The sequence below is a fragment of the Notolepis coatsorum genome, assembly GCF_963971535.1.
Source record: "Notolepis coatsorum genome assembly, chromosome: 20".
NCBI classification, from domain to species: Eukaryota; Metazoa; Chordata; class Actinopteri; order Aulopiformes; family Paralepididae; genus Notolepis; species Notolepis coatsorum.
This window is the reverse complement of record NC_140184.1, coordinates 34,523,387-34,551,200: the sequence shown is the minus strand read 5'-3', so window position 1 is coordinate 34,551,200 and position 27,814 is coordinate 34,523,387. Positions and strand designations below refer to the sequence as shown.

The 27,814-nt window shown below is 42.5% G+C and overlaps 1 protein-coding gene across 1 annotated transcript in view; it reads right to left on the bottom strand.

The window, feature by feature from the left end:
- Nucleotides 1-27,814, bottom strand: part of trip4 (thyroid hormone receptor interactor 4) — a 246,266-nt gene that overhangs the window by 127,280 nt on the left and 91,172 nt on the right. Inside the window, exon 12 of the mRNA XM_084337556.1 lies at nucleotides 2,519-2,621. Within this exon, the coding sequence (XP_084193682.1) occupies nucleotides 2,519-2,621 (103 nt within the window). The remainder of the gene's footprint in view (nucleotides 1-2,518; nucleotides 2,622-27,814) is intronic.

Sequence of the window (27,814 nt, the reverse complement as noted above, 5' to 3'; positions counted from 1 at the left end):
CTTACCTTAATGCAACAAAAAAGAAATGCGACGTTTCGCGCATCAATGATCTTTTCTGCTTTAAGTTTGTCTGTGAGATCACTTTCAATGTGAAGCGGACTCAGAGTTGACAGTCTCTCCTGGCGCATATTGTTGTTCTTCTTAGCCAGTTTCGGATACGCCTCATTGGGAAAGGCCGTTCACAAGTTGCGGTGCCGACGGCAATGAAGGAAACGTTTTCCGTAATTTGGATCTCATCATGCTTTGAAAACAATGTACATAGTACTAACTAGTAGCTCTAAAAAGTTTCCACGGTTTGATTAACTCTGACTCAGTCTCATCATGCCCTCGGCCTCAGGTGATCCGTGTTACATGCCCTCAGCCGAGCGTACCACGGGTATTGCACTACCACCCCTGCAGGTCCTATATAACAAGAGGTGCAAATCCAGAGCCTGCAGAATAATGAAAGACCCTCACCACCCCAACAACAGCCTGTTCAAGCTGCTGCGGTCAGGCAAACGCCTGCGAACACCAGCAACTAGGACAGAGAGACTTCGGCTCAGCTTCTTCCCCCAGGCCATCAGAGCCTTGAACACTGAACTCTCCACACACAAGCACACATGAGCACACACACAACACACACACTGTACACGCTCACACACTAGCAGCCACTTTAACATGAACACACACACACTCATGCTGTACACGCTCACACTTATGGTCACTTTACAAAAGGGAAGGTCACTTTAAGAATAGTATAGTATAACTTGAGATTGTATAATATAGCATTGTATAGCAGTGTACATAAAGACCCAGTGCCTCATCAAATTATTATATTATTTGTCGAATGAAAATTATTATTATTATTTGTCTTATGTGGTACAGTCTTATGCCGGAGCTATAGGCCTAATTAATCAAATCAAAAAGGTAATTTTATCTTCATTGGCAGGGGTTAGACCTGTCTGGCGCCCAACGGTAAAGGTTATAGGCACTATAAGTGGACACCGCTACAGTAGCGAACAGTGTATTGCACTACCACATGTCCTAGCATGTCCTACCATGCTCTGTAAAAACTCATGTACATATACCGATATGCCCTACTTTGATTACTTGTATTATTGCACAATGTCGTTCTATTGGCTTCTTATTATATTTATATTATTATTATTGTATTATGCACAATCGCTGCGGGCAAGACCCCCCGCATTTCATTGTATACTTGTATGCCGTGACAATTAAAACTCTTGACTTGACTTGACTTGACTTGATATTGTGTCTCTCTATAAACTGATCTCTGTGGAAGCACAGATATTAAACCATGTTCTATGTTTTTATACAAATGACTCGATCTGATTTCTACAGTTCACTGTCGATGGCTCATTTGAAATATTCCACAACAGAATGGCGACGAGAAATGGCTTTGGTGATAACTAGCACAATGGCATGACATACAATACAATAACTTGACATAAGAGCTTGACTTGTATTGGGTGAAGCTTGCCTTGTGCAGCTGGTTAGAGAACATTCTACAGTCTACATTGGCACCACATTATTTACAGTTTACAGTCACTGTGGGAAATTTCATCTAGATGGACATGTAAAAAAAATTATGTAATGTGAAAAAGTAAATATATATACAGTATGAGCCATTGGAAGAGGAATGACATGCTGCAGATAAAAGGAAATGAAGAAAGGGTCAAGGGAAATGAAGCTTCAAAGGAAGCGATACAGAGCTGATGTAAAATGCATTGGATTACTTTGCAGCCTATAGAAACGTTATAACAAGCCTTTCACTGCATTTGTCAGATATAATTAAGAGGAATCCAAGCCAGTGCTCAACCTGACCAACCCTTTGAACCGCTGTTCAATCTCAGGCTCCTGCAGCATATTACCTTTAGTCTCTCCATCGATTTGGCAGAATCTGAGGCAGGCACAGCTGCATAAAGAACCCTCGTGTTTTCTTAGAGGGTTTTGAAATATTAACAATAGAGCTTGCAGGTACATCATTTTGCTGCTGCCGCGGCGGCTATGGGGGGGGGGGGGGTGAGTGTGTTTGATTCCCATTATAAATCACACAATACACCCACAACACTGCATCTCCAAACCCAGCTCATCCCCCAGGCAACCTGACAGAGAAATCCTCACTTTACAGATGGCTTTTGGAGAAGCTTTGTGAATCTATGTTAGAGAGAATGCTGTGTGTGTGTACATCTCTGTGCTTGCATACCGCATTTGAATATATCTTTGTTTTATCATATGCAATATATTAATCTGAATTTGTGCCATGCATGATCATTCTCACACATGTCCATTTATATATACCATGTGAGAGCAATGAAAATGTAAATACTGTTGAGAGTGAGAGACAGAGACAGAGAGAGAGAGAGAGAGAGAGGGAGAGAGAGAGAGAGAGAGGGAGAGAGAGAGAGAGAGAGAGAGAGAGAGAGAGAGAGAAGGGGGGGAGGGGAGAAATCCCTCAGACAGCTCAGGCAAATTCCATCAGCTCCACTTCCCCCGACATGAAAGAAGCAGGACTTACAGATCTTGTGTTTCCCTTTCATGGGGAATTTCACCACCAGCTCCTGGGGGTTGGTGCAGATGAAGACGAATGGGGAGGCTGACTCCTCGCAGGTATCAGGAAACTGCAAAGAGGAAGAGCGTAAATCAGTCAGAGGAGCACCCATTTTCCTACACAGGAATAGTGAAACCGTGCTGTACATTACATGGGGCATATTATATCTTTTCATGTTTGTAAAATTATTTTGGCAAAGAAACGAGTCTAAATCTAATTTAAACAATGTATTTCCCAGCACCTCTTTCTTCCCTTGTATTGAACACACTGTTTTGGTGGGTGTACCAGACAGACACCAAATCTTAACTTAATTATTTCCTCCCCTGCCTGGCTAAAAAGTCAATTTTTACAAACTGGGCAATACATTTGGTAAGCAGCTTGTTTAGGCTTGTTAATCTGAAGACTTCATACCCTGGCCAAATGGCAAGGAGGACATACTGTATGTAATCTTTCTCCAGTGCTTGAATAATATTTCAGACTACCAAATCCATACAAACAAACGGCAAACACATTTTTACATAATATAACCCCTTAAATGTAAACTCTCATGATTCCCCGTATGACTTATCAATGATTCAGTGAATGCCATCACTGGTATGGCTTTACATGGAAGCATGAATACATGGTGTAGTATGGTGACACAGAGAGCCTCCTGTGCTACAGAGGGCCGTGCAGACAGCCCAGAACATCAGTGGACGTGAGTTCCCCTCCATCCAGGATATAATTATACAACGGATGGCGTGTCTGCAAAGCCTGCAGGATTATTAAGGACCCCAACCATAAACTGTTTCAGCTGTTGCCATTCGGCAACTGTTACCACAGCCTCAAGACATGGACCAGCAGACTAAGTGTTACCACAGCCTCAAGACATGGACCAGCAGACTAACTGTTACCACAGCCTCAAGACATGGACCAGCAGACTAAGTGTTACCACAGCCTCAAGACATGAACCAGCAGACTAACTGTTACCACAGCCTCAAGACATGAACCAGCAGACTAACTGTTACCACAGCCTCAAGACATGGACCAGCAGACTAACTGTTACCACAGCCTCAAGACATGAACCAGCAGACTAACTGTTACCACAGCCTCAAGACATGGACCAGCAGACTAACTGTTACCACAGACTCAAGACATGAACCAGCAGACTAACTGTTACCACAGCCTCAAGACATGGACCAGCAGACTAACTGTTACCACAGACTCAAGACATGGACCAGCAGACTAACTGTTACCACAGCCTCAAGACATGGACCAGCAGACTAACTGTTACCACAGCCTCAAGACATGGACCAGCAGACTAAGTGTTACCACAGCCTCAAGACATGGACCAGCAGACTACATTTACATTTACATTTACATTTAGTCATTTAGCTGACGCTTTTATCCAAAGCGACTTACAAGTTCTGTACGACAAGCCATCAGGAAGAGCACAACTCTATCAGCTGAGTAACAATGTTCATCAAAGTGTTGAGTGCTACAGTGTAGGTTAGTTTATTAGGACAAGTGCATGACAGTATGGTTAGTTAGGGTTAGATTTTTTTTTTTTTTTTTTTTTTTTTAATTCAGATAATGGTTGAAGAAGTGAGTCTTTAGTCGACGGCGAAAGATTGGACGTGTTTCGGCTGTCCTAACTGGGGTGGGTAGTTCATTCCACCATTGTGGGGCAAGGACTGAGAATAGGCGACTTCTCTTTGATGACCCTCCCGGAGCTTGGATAGGAGTAGGTCTGAGGCGGCCAGAAGATGCAGAGCGTAGGGGTCTTGAGGGTGTGTAGTTAGAGACCATTGACCGGAGGTAGGCGGGAGCAGTTCCCTTTGCCGCACGGTATGCTAGGTCAAGGGCCTTGAAGCGGATTCGTGCAGCAATGGGGAGCCAGTGCAGGTCCCTAAGAAGTGGGGTGACATGGGCCGACTTCGGTAGGTTTGAGATCAGGCGGGCCGCTGCGTTCTGAATGAGTTGAAGAGGCTTAGTGGCAGTGGCCGGGAGGCCAGCGAGCAGTGCGTTGCAGTAGTCGAGGCGGGAGATGACTGTTGATTGGACGAGGAGTTGGGTGGCTTCTTTTGTCAGGAAGGGGCGTATCCTTCTGACGTTGCTCAGGAGGAATCGGCAGGTTCTGGTTGTCGCTGCGATGTGAGCAGAGAAGTTCAACTGGTCGTCGAGGACAACACCAAGGTTCTTGGCGGTCGGGGACGCGGTCACAGCTGCATTCTCGACTGTGATGGAAAGGTCGGTCAGGGGGGAGGATTTGGCCGGCAGGTGGAGCAATTCTGTTTTGCTTAGGTTCAGTTTGAGGTGGTTGGTCGTCATCCAGGCGGAGATGTCGGACAGACAGGCCGAGATCCGCTCAGAGACGTGGATATCTGAGGGAGGGAAGGAGAGGAAGAGTTGAGTATCGTCGGCATAACAGTGGTAGGAGAAGCCATGAGACGTGATAATGTTACCCAGTGATTTAGTGTAGAGGGAGAAGAGAAGGGGTCCTAAAACCGAGCCCTGGGGGACACCCGTCCGCAGGGGGCGGGTGGCCGACAGGGTCCCTCTCCATGACACTTGGTAGGAGCGGTCATTGAGGTATGATGACAACCATGTCAGCGCAGAGCCAGCCACTCCCATTCCTGCGAGGGCCGCGAGGAGGATCTGGTGGTTGACTGTGTCGAAGGCTGCAGATAGATCTAGGAGAATCAGGACAGAGGAGAGGCCTTTCGCTTTTGCTAAGTGAAGTGCCTCTGTGACCGCAATGAGGGCTGTCTCTGTGGAGTGACCAGTCCTGAAGCCTGACTGATTAGGGTCTAGGAGGTCATTCTGTAAGAGATAAGCAGTAAGTTGGTTGGATACAGCACGTTCAAGTGTTTTAGAAAGGAAGGAGAGAAGAGAGACAGGACGGTAGTTGCCTATGACGGTAGGGTTCAGGGATGGTTTTTTTATGAGGGGCGTGACTCTGGCTTGTTTTAGGGAGGTGGGGACCACCCCCGAGTTGAGTGAGGAGTTGATGGTTGCAGTTAGGAATGGGAGGATGTCTGGTGCTATGGACTGGAGGAGTGGGGAAGGTAGCCGGTCCAGCTGGCATGTAGTCGGACGGTTCGACGTTACCAGTGTCAGGGTCTCGGCTTCTGTAATGGGAGAGAAAGATGACAGAGTGAAGGATGAGGTTCTCGATTCAGCATTTGGAATGGGTGGGGGTTGGGAGAAGGAGCTGCGGATGTTCTCCACTTTTTCCTCAAAGAAGATCGCAAAGTCTTCGGCAGAGAAAGATGAGGGAGGGGGGGGTGGGGGGGGAGTGAGGAGGGAGGACATGGTAGCATGCAGTTTGCGAAGATTCTTGGCAGAGGCCTCGATCCTATGGTGAAAGAAAGAAGCTTTGGCATTAGTAATGGTTTTGGAGAATGTTAACAAGAGGTTGTGATATGTGTCGATGTCAGCAGTGAGGCGTGACTTTCTATACTTCCTTTCAGCTGCTCTCAGGACCTGTCTTTGTTCTCTCACTGGATCTGTCAGCCATGGACTGGGTGGGGAACGGCGGGCAGGTTTCTCAACGAGGGGACAGAGCTTGTCGAAGGAGGTTGCAAGGGCTGAGAGGAGGGTGGAGGTTGCCATCTCTGTGGAGAGAGCAGAGAAGGTGTCACTCAAAGGTAGAGTGGATAGTATGTCAGAGGAGAGGGTGGAGGGGGATAGGGAGGGCAGGTTGCGTCTGAGTGAGACGGTTTGAGTTGGGGTGAAGACCTTTCGGTTAAGCATGAGAGTTAGTGAGAAGGATATGAAGGAATGGTCAGATACATGTAGGGGAGTTACCGTGGTGTTAATGATGCTGGAGTTACGTGAAAATATGAGATCCAAGGAGTTGCCTGCTTTGTGGGTGGGAGGCATGGCAGTGGGAGTCAGGTCAAATGATTGTAGGAGGGAGACTACTATGACTGACTGAGATGAGTCAGGCAGGTTGAAGTCGCCCAATAGAAGGAGAGGGGTACCATCTTCCGGTAAGGAGCTTAGAAGCATGTCCAGCTCATCTGTGAAGTGATCGAGCGGACCTGGAGGGCGGTAGAGTGTAACAATGGTGAGATTGAAAGGATTAGAGACAGATACTGCATGATATTCAAAAGAGGAGAGTGACAGTGCTGGGAGGGGTGTTACGTTTGTAGTCCATGAAGGAGATGTCATGAGGCCAGTGCCTCCACCCCGCCTGGAAGGTCGAGGTGTGTGAGTGAAGTTATAGTTTGTAGATAATGCTGCAGGTGTTGATGAGTTATTGGGGGTTATCCAGGTCTCAGTTAGAGCCAGGAGCTGCAGATTTTGACTATGGGCGTAGGCAGTAATGAAGTCAGCTTTCTTGACTGCTGATTGACAATTCCATAGGCCTCCCTGTACTGTGACAGGTGTATTAGTGGCTGTAGGAGGGTAGGATAGATTAGCCGGGTTGCTAGCAAACTGCCGTGGGTGGGTTGAGTCTGTTCTGGGGGAGCAGATTGTGGATATGAGACACATTGTGGTGTCAAGAGTGGCAGGGAGGAAGTAGAGAAATAGCAGAGTGGGAGGGAAAGGGAGGTTTTTCAGAGTGGAGTGTAAGATAGGATTATGATGTACTTAGCACTGGGTGGATCCCTGGATCCCTCTGCAGAGAACTCCAGGAAAACTCCTCTTTGTCCCTCTTCGTTTCTCGACGCTTCGCTGACGCTAAGCCAGCAGGCCTTTAAATCCCTATCACTAATTAGTGCTTTCTAACACCTGGCCCTTAATGGGTCACTTAAGGAAACAAAATGGCCGCTTTAAACACGCCCCTTAATCAAGTCAGCTGGTCAAGTCAGCAATCAAGTCTCAGTTTAAAGATATTACTAAATTACTTAAAATGACTAAGTGTTACCACAGCCTCAAGACATGGACCAGCAGACTAAGTGTTACCACAGCCTCAAGACATGAACCAGCAGACTAACTGTTACCACAGCCTCAAGACATGAACCAGCAGACTAACTGTTACCACAGCCTCAAGACATGGACCAGCAGACTAACTGTTACCACAGCCTCAAGACATGGACCAGCAGACTAACTGTTACCAGATTCTTGTACCGGATCTCCTCTCTGGTAAACAAGAATACCCTGAAGACTCTGGCAGGAGCACTCATTCAAGGGTACTATGACTATGCTTACCTCATGGTACCAAAGCACCTCAAAGGCGCTTAAAACGTTTATGTCACAAATGTATCAGTACTAAATACCTATATGTCCCTATGCCATAAATGTCATGTATGTTGTGTATTTCATAAATGTCTATATGAATTGAAAATGGGGGATCCTGATGGAAACAAGACAAACGTCTTTCTCAGGTCTGCATCCCCTTAACAATTGTATGTATTGAGCCGTACTGTATTGTACCCATTCTGCAATCTGTTAAATAAAGTTTTCATTCATTCATTCATTCATTTCATTCATTCACCACAGACTCAAGACATGGACCAGCAGACTAACTGTTACCACAGCCTCAAGACATGGACCAGCAGTGCTATTTATATATTTTATCACAGTCTCTGCACACACTACTGTTTTGCATACTCTACACCCATGTGGTGTTAAAAATAGCTACTTTAATACCGATTCTACTGCCACTTTGCACCCACCACACCCACAATGTGATTACTATTGTGATTACTTTATGTGCTCAATTCATCATTATGTCTTTCACATTCCACTAAAACTGAATCAAACCATAAACAAGGTGGCCTGTTGGGATGTTAGGTTCTAATGTGAAAAACTGTGATTTTATATGTCTGCTAATTTTACCCTTGCTATTATTTTACTTATTTTCATTTTTATCTTTACGTCCCACTATCCGCTGGGGGCATACTATAACCTGTATCATGTTTTGTAACAGATTACAGAACACAAAAAAAATATTCTACCCCACATAAATGGCATAATCATACTCCCTTATTCAATAACAATGCACTCTTGATTGGAAAACAACCTATAAGATTCCCTAGATGGGAAAAGCAAGGCATACACTCATTAGGAGACGTTTTCAACAAACAGGGTTTTTGTAGTTATGAAGAAATACGCAAAAAAAATTATCTCACCGAGTCCACACATTTTTTTTTACACACAGTTATTGTTATGTTTGAAGTCTCACGGTGTTCCATTAAAGATACCAATTGAACACCACAGATACCACAAATTCTTCTATGAAAGAGAGACATCGAGAGGTTTTGTTTCAGATTTTTATCATCAATTACTAACATCCTCGTATGAAACCCTCCACCTAGACTCCGTCTGGAGGAGGGATATACCAGACCTGGAAAGTGATTTTGATTGGCAAGAAGCCTGGGCAAATGTTCGATTTACATCAAGGAACCCGGACCATCAACAAATAAATCTTAACTATATTCACAGGACATACTTGACTCCTATAAGACTGAAAAAATGGGTCTTAAACAAGACTCCAAATGCTCCTTATGTACAAATGGGGACAAGGGGACATTTATGCACATGTACTGGGACTGCCCACCAGTTAAGATATTCTGGAAAGAGGTGACCCAGCAATTATCAAATGTCTTAACTCTGAATATACCTGTACACCCCTCTGTATTACTGCTGAATGATGTTTTTGAGTGTGCAGTACATCCACAGCTAAAGAGACTGGTTTTATCGGGTATCACAGTGGCTAAAAAGCTGATAGCATCACGATGGTTCCAACCGGAAAAAATGTGCCGAAAGGTCTGGATTATTACATATCTCGATGTGATTTATCAAGAAATATCTACAGCAAGAATTTTGGGTCTCAATGAATCCAAAATGACAATGTGGTTAGAAGTGGTGGAGAAAATAAAAGCTAGCATATAATGGTAGTGTCTAGTTAGGAGCGAGGGATAATGGATGGATTATCCAATGGGGGGTCCGGGAGGGGGGGGTACGAGCTAGAGCATATGTGTGTAGGGTATTAGATAGCAGGTATTGGGGGTATATCCTGTATAAGACATTTAACTATATGGTGATTTCATTGGATGTGCACTGTTAATAATGCTTGTATATCTTATCGTGTGTTGTCATGTTTGTTTATATGTTTGTTTAAAAAAAAATACAAAAAAAAATACAAAAAAAAAACATTCAAATTTTTTATAATAAAAATAAATACATTATTTTATGTGTCTATTCATTCTCTTTAAACCAATGGGTTTTTTCTTCACAGTTGCAGATGAAAATTAGGCTACACTAATATTACAGTATTATACTATTATAGTATATGACTCGTCATAATTTTTTTTATAAATGATGTAGCTTATCTGCATCCGCTTGGCACTCGGCGCTCCATCAAGACGTCACCATCACTTTTGTACCAACCGTGCCCTTATTGGATTATTTATGTTGACGAAACTGATGAGTTATATTCATCAAAGAAAGTTGATTTAATAAAGAAAAATACTAATTTAATCAGATTAATCACTTTATTCAAATTGAGGATTTAGTTGAGGATAAAAAAAATAGATTTTTGGATTACGTCATAAAATATGACGACAGACATTGGAAGCTTCGTTCGAATACTTCAATAGAAGCTTCGAATGTAAAAAAAGTAAACGACATTCGGTACACCAGTATACATTTGTGCAATTTTTTTTTAATCATTGCTATGCTGCTCATTTATTATTAAATAATGTATAATTTAAAGCGTACACTGTACTACTTTATGTTAATGCTTTATGTTGCAGAGGAGCCAAGAACAAAGCATTCCACTCCTCTATGCTGTAACAGAATAGAAAGATGAGACAATAAAGCGGATTCTGACTCTGGTGGTGGTACTACTGTAGATGGCTGCATTACAGAAATATTACATAGCCTACTTGTTTTAAATGGATAGATATGAATCTATTTGGGCCTCAGGCCATGTAATACCCTTAACAACACAGCAGCTATCTAATCATCATAAACCATCTCCTCCACCTTTGTAAAGATGTACAACACAAAATGAGTTACGACAACAGTCAAAATCAAAGACACCCAATGTCACTTGAGAACAACAATAAGACATAAGTGGAGGCTTTGCATGATTAATGACACAATAAATAAATCTTTCCCACCAATATATTAAGACTATAATACAAATTATTCTTTAGGAAATCAAACTCAATCACTTCCATGACATACTCATGCATACAGTATGACATGCCAATGCCATGGGACAAGTGTGTTCCAACTGACAGCAGCCACCTGACACTAGCTGCAACGGCCTGGAGAAGAGAGAATGTCTCTCTGTGTCTTATTGATTGGTCTTTCAGGTGAGAGGAGAGAATTGACTGACACTTCATGACAAAGGAGTCATCTTTCCCATCTCTCGCGGCCAACGGCTTTCGGCTCATCCAATTTCCTCTGGCACTATCAGATAGTCCCCTGTGATTGCATCTTGCCAGCCAGGAAGCGGCAGCTTTTCATGACAGTAACGCTTTTTACCCCTCTCTCCCTTCTTATTCACAACCTCTCCATTTCTCTCAAAGGAGCAATGAAGGTTGTGACAAATTTGGGGCTTTTAAGGGAAATCGACAGAGTCGGCAAACGATTCTGTGTGCAGTCCCAGACGAACTGGGGAGCGATGATAGAGATGTTTATTCAGATTACAGTCCATATCGACTTGACTGTAATACCCTGGTAAGTGATAAAAGATGTAAACACTGAAAATCATTAAAGCTTGGTGGGGATTCTGCTACAAGTGCTGTTTGATTCCTCCTTCTACCATTGACTGAGGCAGCGATTCCAGTTAATCACCATCTCCAGTCGAGTGTGCAGTCTCCATGTGAGAAATCTTCTCAGAAGGTCCGTGGGCAATGCTGTCATTTGTAATTTACTTGTAATTTACTCTGTGTTACATTTAAAACAAAATGCCTTTTCAAACAAGTTGGAAGGTAGACAGTGGAAATTAGACCTCCAAAGTGTGTGACTAAACTACTACTACAAAAAAAAGAAAAGCAGCAAAAACAAATACATTTGAATAATTAGAATAATATTAACAGACAAAACACATTTACAGAGATAACAACAGTAATAACTCAATACCTCTTCCTTATCAACTTGTATTAAATCAGTGGAAATCCAGCAAATGTCCCACTGTAGCAATTACAACAACACATAACAATGAAGAGAGGTACTGTATCCTCATTTCACCAGTAAGGGGGCTTTCCCACTAGGCATCCGGGGCCGAATCCGAGCACGATTGCCCCAAAAGTAGTGTAATGAGAACGCTACGTTCCGTCCCCGGGGACGGATAATCGGGACCACTTGAAAATGTGGTTTGGGGAGCGAATCAGCGTCCCCGGCAACGGAACGATTGCAAATCCTCCTCAGTCAAGAGAGCACTCGCAAATATGCAGCGCATATCACTGTCAAGTGCGGTGCACGTCTCGTGCTAAATCCTCTGTATTTACAGTGCATTTTATGTATTGTCCATTAATACATGCTGTCCCTTCCAAATAAACGAATAAATGAAAAATGGTAATTACACTAGGCAACACCGGGTTTTCTCTCTGAAAAAAGATCAACCACTGTGCCACTGTGGGTCGTTTCGGGAACGAAACAAGATTGTAGTGTGGAAGCTGGCCAGCGGGGGGAGTGGGGAGGGGGGGCTATCACTCTCGGGGAGGGAACGGAGAAACCGTCCTAAGTGTCCCGCTGAAGCAATTACAACACATCACAATACAGAGAGGTACTGTATCCTCACATCACAATACAGAGAGGTACTGTATCCTCATTTCACCAGTAAGTGTCCCTCTGTAGCCATTACACATCACAACAAAGAGAGGTAATGTATCCTCATTTCACCCACTAAGTGTCCCACTGTAGCCATTACAGCTAGGGATGTCCGATATTATCAGCCTACCGATATTATCGGCCGGTATTGGCATAAAAATGTGATATCGGAAAATATCTGTATCGGTTTTCAAAAATATATATATATATATATTTATTTTTATACATTTATTTAACATTTATTTACCCAGGCAAGCAAGTAAGAACAAATTATTATTAAATTTATTGTCAAAGTATGCATAATGTTGTGTTAATTACACGACAAGAGATATGTAATGTTAATTACCTGAAATGATTCCGTTTTTGGGGGGGAAACCCTGCATATATCGGTAGCGGTTGATATCGGTTGATATCGGTATCGTAAATTAAGAGTTGGACAATATCGGTATATCGGTATTGGTAAAAAAGCCAATATCGAGCATCCCTAATTACAACACATCACAGAGAAGAGAGGTACTGTGTATCCTCATCAACTAGCCACAGGGGTGACACTGTATTTCCAACAACAACAACACAACTATCCCGCTATGTAATCTCAAGACCATAACATGCTCTCCAATATGTTTCAGCTTACTGAGGTGAGTAAGCAATTTGTGGCTTTAAATCAGTGCAAAGGAAACTCACTCAATATGGCTGAATTATTATCTCGAACAGGCTATACGCCTGGGGAGGTTATGCACTTGGTCGCGTGTGTGTCTGTTAGGGCTGTCACATTATATTAGAATTTCAAATTTACATAAAAACACCAGATTCGAACGTGAACGGAGAAATTCGCATTTGAAAAAAATTTAAACTGACTGTGCCTTTAACTCTTTCAGTGCCACTCACGAGATTTCTCGTGTTTTTTTATAGGTGGTTGCTAGCCACTCACGAGATTTCTCGGAATTTTTTTTTTTTTGCGATCTGAAAAATTATTGCATCACCCGAGCCTACCCGAGTATTGCCGAGCTGCGCCGGTGATCACTGTGGAAAAAAGCGCCCCCTGTCGTCTCCCAGATGACATAAGTGATTTTGGAATGGACTCAATGAAAATGAATGGGGAAAAAAATCCGGTACTCCACATTTTCCAGTTCACTGATCCAGCCGGGGTTACTAGAGTTCATTCTGGAGCCTCAGATCCCTGCGGATCATGGAGATCCACTGTGTCGCGTTGGATCCATACACGTATCGATTTTTTCGAATGGTGATCAGGAATTGGAATATACCAGTTGGATACCATCTGATGTCAGGTAAGGACTCTATGTTATCAGTGGTAGGATAATCAGAGTAAGTTTGATGAAGTTATAAGCTGTTTTGTGAAATGTCTTCTTTCGGTTTCAATGTAAAACTCCGAGAGGAAATCAACGAGGCGATTATCCGCGCGCGGCCGTAATGTGCGTGCGTGCACGTATAATATTGATCATCTAGCGTTTATTTGAAAACGATTCATAAAAAGGCAGACGAATATCAACGTTGTGGAATATTCTACTAAAAGACGATTTTCATAGAATGCTCCAGAATGAGCTGTTTTTTATATCAAAACGGGGGCTTTTCTAACTGCTCTGAAACGGCAACGACGTGATAAAAAAACAATCTGCCTTCACAGCACTGTCTGGAAAATAGTCTTTGATAATGCGATGGGCAGATTAGACACATAGCCATAATTTAAAACATAGATTAGGCGATATTAACGTTAACATTGGCGCCGATGGTGGCATTCAAGCGGTAAAATGGAAAACCAGGCGTGGCGCTGAAAGTGTTAAAACGGCACAGTGGGTTTCGCGACATGCTGCCATAAAGTGTTGTTGTTGCCAGCAGTTGGCGTGAGTGTTTGAACGTCTACCGTTACGTCGTGGTTGGTTGAGTTATTATACACAATATTGGCGATGAGGATTATGGATTCCTTACTCTCACCTCTCTTTCCGTTCCTCGCCCTGCCTGGCGAGCCATTCGCATGGCGAGGATTCGCTGTTCATAATAGCCGTCGGGCTAGTCGATGCTAACGACGTGAGGAAGAGAGCCCTGCTAATACACAATGAGGGACAACGGATTTTTTGGACTCTCGGAAATGCACCTAATTATGGGGATTGTATCATGCTGCTGTCTGGACATTTCTCTGCTCCACAGAACGTGATGCTCTGGCGGATTGTTGTTTGTCAACGACGGCAGCAGGCTGGTGATTCGGTCCACCATTACGTAGCTGACCTACACGTATTCCAAATAATTACTGGTCATGGTTATTTTTTGTCTTGCAATTTTAAATACCTTTTTTGATGATGAAATTCGAATCAAACTAATCTACAATTCTGCAACGAATATCGAATCAGATTTTGACAGCCCTAGTGTCTGTGAGTGTATATAGCTGCAGCTAATCTTGCAAACTACAGGGCAGATTTGGATGAAACGCACCTAGACTGAAAGCAGCCCGAGGACCTGAATAGTCAACAAGTATTTAATTTAATTTGAAATACATTTCCATCATTGTCCATTGAAATATTACATTCACTATAAAGACAAAACAAGACGGCTGCTCTGGCTAGAAATCATCACTCTCAGGACTCTACAGTGCGACTGACAACTTAAATGTTAGCAGCCCTCTGTTGAACTCAACAGGTTGTCAATTCAAACAGAGAACACGATTTCCACTGCCGCAATGGCTTTCAAATGTAGACATCTCCCGTACATTTGTCCATAACATATTTCAAAGCACCTTCGCATTGGTAGAGTCTGCACCAATCATCTGGACTCTGATTTGCCAATGGATTGTGCGGTCTGTTGCACATTCCTGTTCAAAGCGAGGAACAATAAATGGCAAAAGGGTATGCAGGAAACATTGATCTGTTAACTTAACCATGATCACAAAAAGAGAAGGTTGTCCTTTGTGTACTAGTAAAGCTAACTCACTGGAAATCCTGATTGAGACCTCTTTATGTCTCAATGTGGCCTCAGCTTGCATTTCTGATAGCAGGCAGGCATTTGTAAAGGCAGGCATTTGCTAATTAATTTAAATGCAAACCAAAAGTAGGCCACTACCATAAACTATGGAACCAGAGAAACACCTTGAGAATACAGTCACAATCTAACAGATATTAATCATAGAAATTACAAAGATATATTGTGCCGCCTGGCGGAGATTTGCGCCTCACTGAGCGCACCTTTCTAGATTGAAGTGTTTTAGGGAACAAAATGGTGGTGGTCCTTTAAAAAATGTAGATGAAGTGAGCGTAGCTTGAGTGTGCTCATGTGAAACCTGGCCAGTCCTCCGCTCTTTCATCCTCCGTTAGCTAATTACCATTTAAAGCTGTCGAATCTGTACTGGCTTTGCCTCCCCCACCTGCCTACCTAATTGTTTCCATACAATGATAATCAAACGGGCATGAAACGTCGGGGGCTAAGGTGGTTCACTCAAACACTCTGTAGCCTACATCTGTAATGATAGATGCATAGTCCGAGTAGACATGCTAACAATGGAATTAAAGTCCAGTTTAGTGAGGCCCCATTCCTGAAGTGTTTACTCGCACTATGAATGGAAATTATTAAGTTGTCAGTAGGGATGTAAATTATGTCGATTAATTGCTGTTTTCTTTTCTTCTTTATTTCGCACCATTTCAGCAAAACAGTCAAAATCAAAACAGTGACCATGACATAAAGTGTATATAAAGGAGTAGAGGCAAGAGACCCAGATGGGCCTATATGGGGGCCTCAACTCGGGTTTTGTAAAAAATAGAGGGCTGTCCCCTCATAGTACAACTTAGTCAGTTAATCGGTTGATGTGGTCTTAGTCGGCCAAAGCGTAATCATTTTCTATGCCTTTTTCCATGCTGAATGAGGTATTTCCTGAAAAATTATAAGCACATAGTAAGCTCTAGTAAGCACTAGATTTAAAGGAGGAGTTCTGAGGAAACAACATTTTACAGATGTGCTCATTAAATCAACCGATTGATTATTCAACAATGCCAATGACTATTAGTCAGACATAGGTACTTGAGTCAGCAACGTGCATTTAAGTTGCATACAAATTGACTGGAGATACAACTTGCGACTCATCCCCAAACAACTTCAGACTCGACTCAGACTCCACATAAAGGGACTCATGAACAACCTAAGAGAATGGCACACTGGCACAGCCTAAACAAATAACATTTTATTTGGTTTAACTTTCCAGGTAACATTCTGTGCATTTTGCCTGTATTGGCTGAAATCAAACAGGGTTCACACAGACATTGCAAAATTAAATTCAAGGACTCTCAAGTACTTTTCCAAGCACAATTTGTCATTTTAAAAGCGCATTTAAAGGGATACAATTCACTTTTAAATGTTTTTTATAGAAAATAAATCGGATCCAATATTTATGGCTTAAAAGTAAAACCAATTTCCGACAATTAGTTAACTTTAAATAAAAAAAAATCTATTTCTTGATTTAGAATTTTTTTTTATCATGGATGAACAAAACTTTCAATGTGAATGGTTGATTAGAATTTGCAAGGACTTTTTAAGCACCTGGCCTCAATTTTTGTTTTGGTAAAAAATCACTTCAAGGACCTTGTGCGAACCCTGTCCAAGCTGTGTGTGCATGCATGGTTACTCAGGAGATGTTCCCCTGTGCCAGATAATCATGAGCTGGGCAACTGTAAAAATCTAGAAAATCAGGGGAATACTAGAAAGGTGCTTTATAAATACTTACTTACTTACTTACTTACTAATGTAACTCAAATTCAGTAATTGCACACTATGCCGCTGGTGGCCATGTTGGAAAGTAGCCTACATCATCGTATTAAACAATAGAAGGTATGAAATATTCATCACTTCCGGATATATAAAACTTTATTTCAATTTTTTTTAAACAACCAGAATATGGAGAAATCACATAAAACCAAATGAAAACATATCCTGGGGGTGATCCTGATGGATAAGCCGTTCAATGGAAACATATACACTAAAATATACCCAAATACCGGTACACTAAAATATAGATAGGGTACAGTAGGCTGAAATGTTAACACTTTCAGTGCCACGCCTCCGGTGCCCCGGAACCCTGTTGCGTGCCACCACCCACTTCAATGACAGAGCTCTCATATTTGCGAACGCATAAACTATATCTTAAATTATGGCTATGTGTCTAATATGGCCGTCGCTTATCAATGACTTGTTTGCAGTCAACATTGTCGAAACGGATTGTTTTTTTTAATCGGTTCATTTGCGTTTTATACCATTTTGAAAAACGCTTGTTTTTTTAAAGTTCCAGAAGAAAATAAAGATTCTGTGATAAACGCCCTTTACTGGAATACACTGGAATACACAAAACACGTTGTCATTTTTCGGCCTATTTATGAATCGTTTTCAAATAAACGCTAGATTATCGATAGTATATGTGTACTTATGCACGCTATAGAAGCGGGCTGAAAAACGATTATCTTATTTCCTGATCGCACACACACACAGACACACACACACATATGGCACACGCTGATATATAGGTGAAAATAGCTCTGATTATCCCAAGACTGGTAAAATAGATTCCTTACCTCAGATCAGATGTTCTCCAAAAAGATTGTTCCAATTCCTGATCGCCATTCCAAATATCGATCGCGTTTATTGATCCAACGCTGGGTACTGGAAACACACATTCTCCGCTGTTCTGGTGGTGGGCGATTACTTGGATCGTCTCCGGTTACTTGTCTGACAAGTAAAATGTGGAAGCAGGACTTTTTTTTCTCCATGCGTTTCATTCAATCCAATCCAAAGGGGTGCAGTACCATCCGGAGAGACGATAGGGGGCGGTATTTTCCCTGTTCGAGTTCAGACAGATCCCCACTGGTAACGTGAGGCTAGATTGATGAAAAATGTATGGAAATCGATAATAAATAAAAAAACGAGAAAAAGACGAGATCTCTCGTCGCTGGCACTCAACGGTTGGCATGAACTAACAAGAAATCTCGTCGCTGGCACTCAAAGTGTTAATGCTTGTGAACAATGTTTTTTCTTAGCTAGCATGGTAACACTATTGGAAATGATAGTGAGATTAAACGATGCAGTGATTGAATGAACATTTTATGAACAGATTGCAGAATGGGTACAATACAGTACGGCTCAATACACACAATTGTTAAGGGGATGCAGACCAGAGAAAGACTTTCGTCTCGTTTACATCAGGGTCCCCCATTTTCAATTCATAATGAATTGTAAGTAAGGGTGCAATTAGCACCGTGCAATCCATTCTTTGTGGATCTAGCCTTGAGTCTGCTAAGACAGAGGGCTATCTCACTTACTTGAATACAGAAAGAATTGTTCAACCCATTGTGTACAAACCATTCAGCCTACAGGAACGATAGATTCAACAAGGCTCACAATACAAGAACCAAATCTCATTCCCCTCATTTTCATTCAACGTTGTCTGCAGAGAGGCAAGGAGCAGAAACAACGTGTTCCATGCTCTCCACGTCCAGCTCAGGTCCTCAGAAAGCAGCAGTCTAGTTCCACTAATAGGGTCTCCTCATACAAGACAGATGCGGCCCCTACAGCACACATCACTTCTAGAGAGAATGTGAACAAACAAGACGGCATGGAAAAAGAATGCCCCATTCACAAGAAGCCACACAAGCTCAATCAGTGCAGAGGTTTCAGTGCTATGCATTGCTCTATCTTAGGGAGAATGGTATTTGTTTTAGATGCTGTTCCTCCCAACAAACACTTTGCTAAAGACTGTAAAGGAGCAGTTTATTTTATTTTATTTAGGATCCCCATTAGTTGTTACCTCAGTAACAACTACTCTTCCTGGGGTCCTCTCAAAATAACATAACACATTCAAACATAAAATCATTGTACAATCAGAATAAAACAATACTTCAATGAACATTGTACAAGCAACAACACCAAAACAAAGCATAATAATGACAATAAAGATAGTCATTTGTCTGTCTACATGAATGAAGCTCCACAGAAGTGGAGAGGTGACAGAGATAAATAAAATTAAGTATATCATAAAATAATTTCTTTCTGTAAAATCGCTGTTCTCAATTTATTTTTTTAACTGGTCTTACTGGTAATTATGTGTTAGGTGTAATGGCAGTTTGTTCCAGTTTGACATAGCTCTATACATTACATTTTCTTTAATTAATTAGTTTTGGGTAGTGGAAGCGTGAATCTTTCCATAGCTGCATGTCTGGTATTATAAACATGTTGATCTTAACATGCAGTTAAGTGTGTTGAGTGTGAAAGTGACAGAAACATCGAAGCAATGCATCCGGGCCCCACTCCCTGGGTCACAGAGAAGAGAACCCAACCTCAGAGCATGGTGGGGACCAAGATATTTGGTAAATGTCAGACAAAGTGAAGATGTACCCAGTCCATGATGACCAGAGCAACAAGTGTCTGGCCAAGACCCAGTCCACGATGACCAGAGCAACAAGTGTCTGGCCAAGACCCAGTCCACGATGACCAGAGCAACAAGTGTCTGGCCAAGACCCAGTCCACGATGACCAGAGCAACAAGTGTCTGGCCAAGACCCAGTCCACGATGACCAGAGCAACAAGTGTCTGGCCAAGACCCAGTCCACGATGACCAGAGCAACAAGTGTCTGGCCAAGACCCAGTCCACGATGACCAGAGCAACAAGTGTCTGGCCAAGACCCAGTCCACGATGACCAGAGCAACAAGTGTCTGGCCAAGACCCAGTCCATGATGACCAGAGCAACAAGTGTCTGGCCAAGACCCAGTCCATGATGACCAGAGCAACAAGTGTCTGGCCAAGACCCAGTCCATGATGACCAGAGCAACAAGTGTCTGGCCAAGACCCAGTCCATGATGACCAGAGCAACAAGTGTCTGGCCAAGACCCAGTCCATGATGACCAGAGCAACAAGTGTCTGGCCAAGACCCAGTCCATGATGACCAGAGCAACAAGTGTCTGGCCAAGACCCAGTCCATGATGACCAGAGCAACAAGTGTCTGGCCAAGACCCAGTCCATGATGACCAGAGCAACAAGTGTCTGGCCAAGACCCAGTCCACGATGACCAGAGCAACAAGTGTCTGGCCAAGACCCAGTCCTTTGAGTTGTTCAAGGTCAAAAGCTAAAGCTCTCCATACACTCTGCTCTGGCGTAATGGAGAGCACAGGCAGACGAGCAACAGGATTCACTATTGAGTCTATAGACGGAGATACAAGTGCAGACAAGTGCTTCTCATGCTCATTGAATGCGACCACATCCCTGGAGACAAGTCAGACATACCAACCCCAGCAATAGCAAAGGAGCACCCTCACCTGAGGTGAGAATCATGAGAGAGAGCAAATTATGTGTCAATAAAACTGCTCACTATATACCCTACTTCCTACAACAATGTGCTGCTCCCTCATTATTGCCAACTGTAAAGATTGTGTTCATAGATGATTTAGGAATAATCATATTGTATTGGGTGTCAAAGACCAGTCCTATTGGAGAAGGCAAATAATATATAGTGCCCTTCATATCAAAGCAAGTGGTTTGGTAGGCTACATGTCCATATCAAAGTAAAAGTAATCAAATATCATAGGCTACAGCCAATCATGGTAGGCTATAAAGATAAAGAAAACGACTACAATATACAATATATTTGCATTGGTTAGCCATTCTAACAAATCAATCCATTCCCAACCAAGTTATGTAATGGTTAAAAGAGTCACACTCAAAGCCCCATGATGATTTGGCAAATAAAAAAAATAAAAAAAGTAGTGACCATGATCACATTTCTATGCACACGAGTCTCCTGAACACAGAGATAAACCCAGAGTCGATCGGACCTTCCTACGCTATGTTAACCTTTGCGCACCTACCCCCTACATGTGAATGCCTCATTGTTTTACGAAGAGATTATGTGGTAGGTGCGCGAATGTTACCATAGCTCAGTGTAAGAAGGTCCGATCGACTCAGGGTTTATCTCTACGTGTTCAGGAGACTCCGGTGCATAGAAACCTGATCATGGTCATGTCTCTAGTATCCCCACAACCCGACCTATGAACAAATATATGAATGGGGAGCAAAATATGGCATGAGACTTATTTTGCGAAAACTCAGTTTTTAACCACTAATAAGCTACAAAACCAAAATGTCTATCACATCAAAACACAATCTAGGGATGTATAGGAATAAAAAATAAAATAAATCACATCTAGAATTTGCCCACCCAGATGGTACCAAATCGTAAAATTTGGTTTGTCATGTCATCCCAAAAAAGTTTTGTTTGAGCAGACCTGTCCATGGTGCTGAATCTTTCAGCTGAAGTTAGGCACTGTGTGCCAGTGAAATATATTTCAGGTTTAGGAATATTTTGAGTGAGAAATCAAGTTGTATTTAATGTTTAGTTAAGAGAATAGAACCCGCATTCTCATATACTCCAAAATACACTTTTGATTGACCGCGTTATTAGTTCTGTGCGGGTTCTATTCTCTTTATTGTGATTATTACCTAAGCCAACGGATCACCGGAAACACTGGCAATGACATCCCTTATAAATGCACTTAGTTACCACCAAATCTCTGAAGACGTAAATAGCGTCACTTTAACTGCATGCTGCAATTAGCACTGATCTTGTGTTTTTGCAATGAGGCTCATTTGCATAGAAAGGGGCACATGTTCCGTCCATATTATCCAATTTAAATACCCGCAAATAGCACGGATGCACAGAGACGCAATGATGATGGCAAGGCAGTTAGCATGGTATTTCACCCTTTGCGAGTGCTTTGTGAATAGCAAGGTTTGTTTTGGAGCCCTTTGCACAGGCATAGCGTCAGAAAAGGCAGCGCAATCCCTTTGTGAATTCGCCCCAGTGTGTTTACAAACAGGAAACATGCCTATTGCAGTGCAGACATCCTTAACTCTTTAATTGCCAGACCCGAGATATCTCGGGTTAACTTGCCATGCGTTGGACGCCAGAACCTGAGATATCTCGGGTTTTATTCGCAATTTTCATTCATTATTCATCCATTGACCTCGGTGTTGCCATATGAAAGGATTTTGAGATCGCCAAAGTGCAATACCGGCCGCATCCTGCCAGATGGCAGTGTCGCCCACCCTTTGAAACCTTATATCTAACTCTGTGTTACACTCAAATGTCACCGGGCGCTATATTTAGACCGAGCCGAGTAAGTCGCTTCATCCGAGCACTTCGAGACGCATCTGGCACACTCGATCCATAAATTGTGCCAAATTATGTCCGGGACCAGATGGACACCAATACTGGAAATCGCGATCAGACACAGACAATTGGAATATTCTTTTTGGAATACCACCGACCACAGGTAAGGACTATCTGACATCAATTTCAGCTTGATCCAACAATGTTTTGATACCGATCCAGCTGATCAGCGTTTTTAGTGTTCAATACGAATGCCGTTACTGTCAATCAAAGCATCAGAAACGACCCCCCCCCTTTCATGCATTCATGATGAAACATAATATTATATTATATATATTATATACATTTGATTTGTAAATAGTAGCGTGTTCAGGCAAGAAACGCCAACGCTTATAGTAGAATTCACGTTGTGCCCTATTACTCGCTTCCCAGGAATGATCCCGGACCACTATGAAATTATACTTATATTCACCACGGGATAATGCATGAACGTATGCATGAAATTCTTTTCTCTTTTTTGCATCATGGACGGAAGAAAGTCAGTGTCAAATGATCATAGTATTCTCCCCATAGCTATAATATAGAATATATAGCTCTACAAACAAGGTGACGCACTCCTATCTTTAAAGCGTGGCATAGCTACAACGGGACCCGGCTAATGGCTGGCACTGAATGAGTTAACTCATTAGGCGCCAAAAACGTAATATCTCATTTTTAGATCCGTTGATCTTTTCCCTTTGATCCCCGTTCTAAACACTCAGCCGGAGCTCTCTAGGTCTCCCTGGCTCATCTGCCTACGTTAGAATTTCAATGACAATCGAATCTCACCAGGTGGCAGTATTGCCTACCTTTTGAACTGGGAACTGGGGATACCACTTGTCTTGTGATCCACTCCGGGTTTTTCCGCCTAGGAGTGGATCACAACATAGCAATCGGTTGAAGATTTGGTGCCTCAGAGCTATTCTTTCCCGTATGGTATCCATGCCCAATATACACGAGTAATTGCGATCGCCATGGGATCAACTGGGACTTATTCATTTTAGAGTACTTTCTGACTGAGGTAAGGTCTATCTTAGGTAACCTGCTGGTAATTTCTTTTTTACGTAAAAAACATGCTTCTGTACCGATCAGTGTCGTGTTTTACCGGACGTAAAACATGCTCGACAAACACGATCGCAGTTTCTAGTTAAAACTGCTTTAGTGGGGCGCCCCAGTGGCAAACCACATAACGCGCTCAGCCATGGCACGGCCGACCCGGGTTCGATTCCCGAAACCGTCGTTATTTGCCGAATGTCTTCCCCCCACTCTGTCTCCCGTTCCTCCTCTCTCTCTCTCTACTGGACTGCCCAGTAAAAAAAAGCGATAAACGCTAAAAAAAAAGAAAATAAAATAAATGCTTTAGTGGACTACGACTTTATTTAGTCAAGGACTAAGGCCCCGTTTAGACGGAAACGCTAGCAGGTGAATCCGCAAAAATATTTTTTCAGATGTGCCTTTCGTTTATACGGAAACTGCGTTTTTACGGGGTGAAACCGTAAAAAAGTGAGACCACCTTCCAGGGTGGAATTCCTAGAAACGGTAAACCTTTGCGCTCTCGTCTAAACTGTCAAACTGCATAAAACGATGACGAAAGGGTCGTCAAGGCTCTCGTCGCGCCTACTGCTTACATCACAGGCATGCGCCAGTAGCCTAGAAGCGTAAACAAAGCATGTCTGATTCTATCCATGGCGATCACCTGAAGGCTACATTGGCAGTACTTTTAAATACACAAGAATCTGTCCCGCGGCTATCACAACTATTATGACTGGACCCACTGTCTGTGAGTGACTCTGCTTTGGTCCAATCACATTCCCCACCCACACTCTGCGAATCAGAGGCAGAGTAGGGCGGGTCTTCACAGCACGTCATGTGACATATGCGCCAATCGTGTGACAGCGGGGCTCCGTTGTCTCGAGTTGTTACAGCCTCGTCTGCACGGAGAATTCCACCCCAAAACGCTTGTCTAAACGCAAAATTAAAAGTGAAACCGCAAGACGACTTTTGCGGTTTCTGTTCAGACTTCCATCCCAAAACGCTCGTCTAAACGTAGCCTAAATCTAAATTTAACTAACATTACATAGAGCGGAATCCACAAAGGGTTTGCACGGCTTTGTCCGACGCAAAGCCGGTGCATATCGCTCTTAAAGGATGCGCAGCGGGTGAAACGAGGTGGCCCATGCATTCCGTCAGCATTGCGTCCGGTGCAATTGGCATGTCCCCTTTCTATGTAAATGAGCCTCTTCACAGGTGCCTCTTCACAGGTGATCATGGCAGCTGTAACAGCGTGACCGCGAAAGAATATTTCGAAGGAGAATATCACTCTGGATGAAATCAAGGATGATATTGAGCAGCCACCCAGAGATCCCATGCAATCGTATTTATTATTTAAATATTGTTATTTAACGTTGTGGGCTTTCCCAATGTTGTCTGCGTTATGCTCCAGAATAAACTCTATTTATTTATTCCGAGTTGGTTTCCCACTTCAGTTTGAAAGTTGTGTCTGTTTGTTATAATATTTTTCGATATACGACAATTAAATGGGATATAAACTAAATTAAATATAGCACAATAGAATATAGCACAATAGAATATAGTCGCCTTCTTAAAATAGTGGCCTAAGTCATAATTTCTAATTTTTCAGGAAACATAATAAACTGAACCATATATAGAATATATCATATTTATTACTAATTTCACACAAAAATGTTATGACAATAGAAGACAATTAACATAAAAATAACGATGTCTATCAATTATGTAACATAAAAGGAATAAATGACTTAGGCCAATTTACGAACATGCCGTTGTGACTTGAGCCATTTTAAACCTGACTTAGGCCAAATTACTTCTTGAGTAAGTGACTTGGGCAAAACGTGTCACTTCTTTTATTCCCATTTCTTTGACAGACAATGGGGAAGGATAAGCCACACTAGCAGGGCACACAGAGACTCAGGAGACAGAGGGCAGTTTGGCCGTGGTTGGCCCTTTAATTCAATAAAGCAAACTCAAGTTACAACTCAAATCACTTATGAGGACCGACGTTCCACTCTACTGGTTAAAGTTGCTTACTCGTGAGTAGTACGTTCGTTGATAAAGAAAAATACTGTCCACAGCCGCTCCAGTGTAAAACAAAGATATCCAAATGGTTTATTTCTCTTCCACAGCGAAGTCTTTCTTTACAGAAGTGGTTACAGATATTTTCCTAAATATTTACGTTACTACTACAAGGTAAGAAAACTGTATTTTCCCAGTCTCCAAAATCACAGCCGACTCGACACATGAAAATTCCTCCACACTGGAAAGCCGTAAATCAACTTGCCGGCTATTTCCACAGCAAAGCGGTAGGCTTGGCACCTTGGTTGAGAAATGCAGGCTTCAGTCTATGTTGTTTAGTCTATCTGTTCAGTCCTGTTCAGTCCTGTTTCAAGCTACACACTGCCTGTTCTGAGAGAATTGTGGACTATAGAGACATAAATGTTCTAGAATGTTCGGTTATGACATCATACGGTGACATCACCAATGTTCCAGGACGTTCGATCATGACATCATACTGTGACATCACAAATGTTCTAGAACGTTCGGTCAGACATCATACTGTGGCATCACAAATGTTCTAGAATTGTCTATTATGACAAATAAGACGGTTCAATGACTTTATCTAAATCCAATAACTATTCCAATGCCATTTCAATGTAAGGTTATAAAAATAAACATTCATATAATACAATAACCTAAATATATAGCTTTGGCTCCTACATCACTCTTGGCTAAATCAAACATGCCAGGTGAATCAAACACTGAGGAGGCATGTTCCTCTCCTCACTTCTCCCCCCAGCTCTTCTTTACTGGGTTTTTATTGTAGTTAAATCACTCAAAATCAAACAAATGGCAGGGAAATCAAACACTGGGAGGCATGTTCCTCTCCTCACTTCTCCCTTCAGCTCTTCTTTGCAGAGCTATTGATTGATGCCTATTTATGTGGCAAATTATCAAAGAAGTGATGACACTCGGTGGGCATGACATGTTTCATGGACTGAAGGTCCTGAAACTTCCTCTCTGTGATTAGCAGAGCATGTGGAAACATTCTAATCCATGTCATAAGCTTGTTTGGCACCTGGACCCTCTGTGGCAGTGCTTCCCATGAGTTCTCCGAGAAGGATAGCTTGTAATGGACCTTGCCATCACTGCTAAACAGAAGAGCCCGCAAATTATGTACAGTCGGATCTCCAGCTTTTTTGCCTGGTCTGATGCTGAGGATGTAAGAGCCATTCAATTTCAGGATTTCATCATGCTTGACCACCTTCACATGGTAGGGTGATGGTCTGATTCTTGCAGTCTGGAGTATGATCACGTAGTCTCTCGGGGTGATGATATCCGTAATAATTTTACGTTCAATGGTACTATGCATGCTGTCACACTCTATTTGTATGTGTCCAGCAACAAGGTACTTCTGTGTTATTAGTACCCCATATTTCCTGGCAAGCTCAGAAAATGCATTCGCCACATTTGCATTGCGGTTCTGATAACCACAACCATCGCTCCACACTACTATCTCCTTGATTTCTGGATGATCTTTGATCAAACCTTCAAAATGGCGATATTGAAGGTGTGCGAATACTTCGCTACTGAGATCGCCCTGAGTCTCGTCCCACATGTAGCAGTACCCTTCCTTTGTTTTCAAGTCATAGAGGGTAAAGTTATGGACCTGCAGTTTTGTTTTGTAATACAGGCAGCTGGCTTGGGTTTTTGGACACAGCAGCACGGCTTGCAAGTCCATTGTCCAAACGGACTTCTCATTGTTTGCAGAATCCTTGTTGTGGGATTTATCTTGTCTTGCTTCATCTTTTGCCATCACATGTGCATCATATTTGGCCTTACTGATATTACCATGCTTGAATGAAACACAAACATCACACTGAACTTTTCGAGGAATGAATACGGAATACTTCCCTTCATGGAACACATCTGTAAAATGCCGTATCCCAACGGCCTTCACTCCAGCAGTTGCAGCTGCTTGTTGATATTCCCGATGTAGTTGGGAGATGGTTGTGCCTGGGTGAAGGAACTTCTTGTCTTTGTAGGTCGCTGTGCTTCTGCAGTAATGCAAATCAACAGTGGGTAGGTCCTTCAACCAGTCCTTAAGGAAATCTGTGACGTCAGTTTCCAGCTTTGCATGCTTGCCACTCTTAGGTCCAGATTTAGTTGGCGGGGCTGCTGCTTGTCTGTCATGGTCGATGGTGTCTTCATTCAGCCAGTGTCTAATGGCTCTTTCATGGAGACCAAGTGTAGAAGAAAAAAGTGCCTGGCACACTTTATGACTCATTCCATCCTGAAGTTTAAGTTGGTAGGACAATGACACA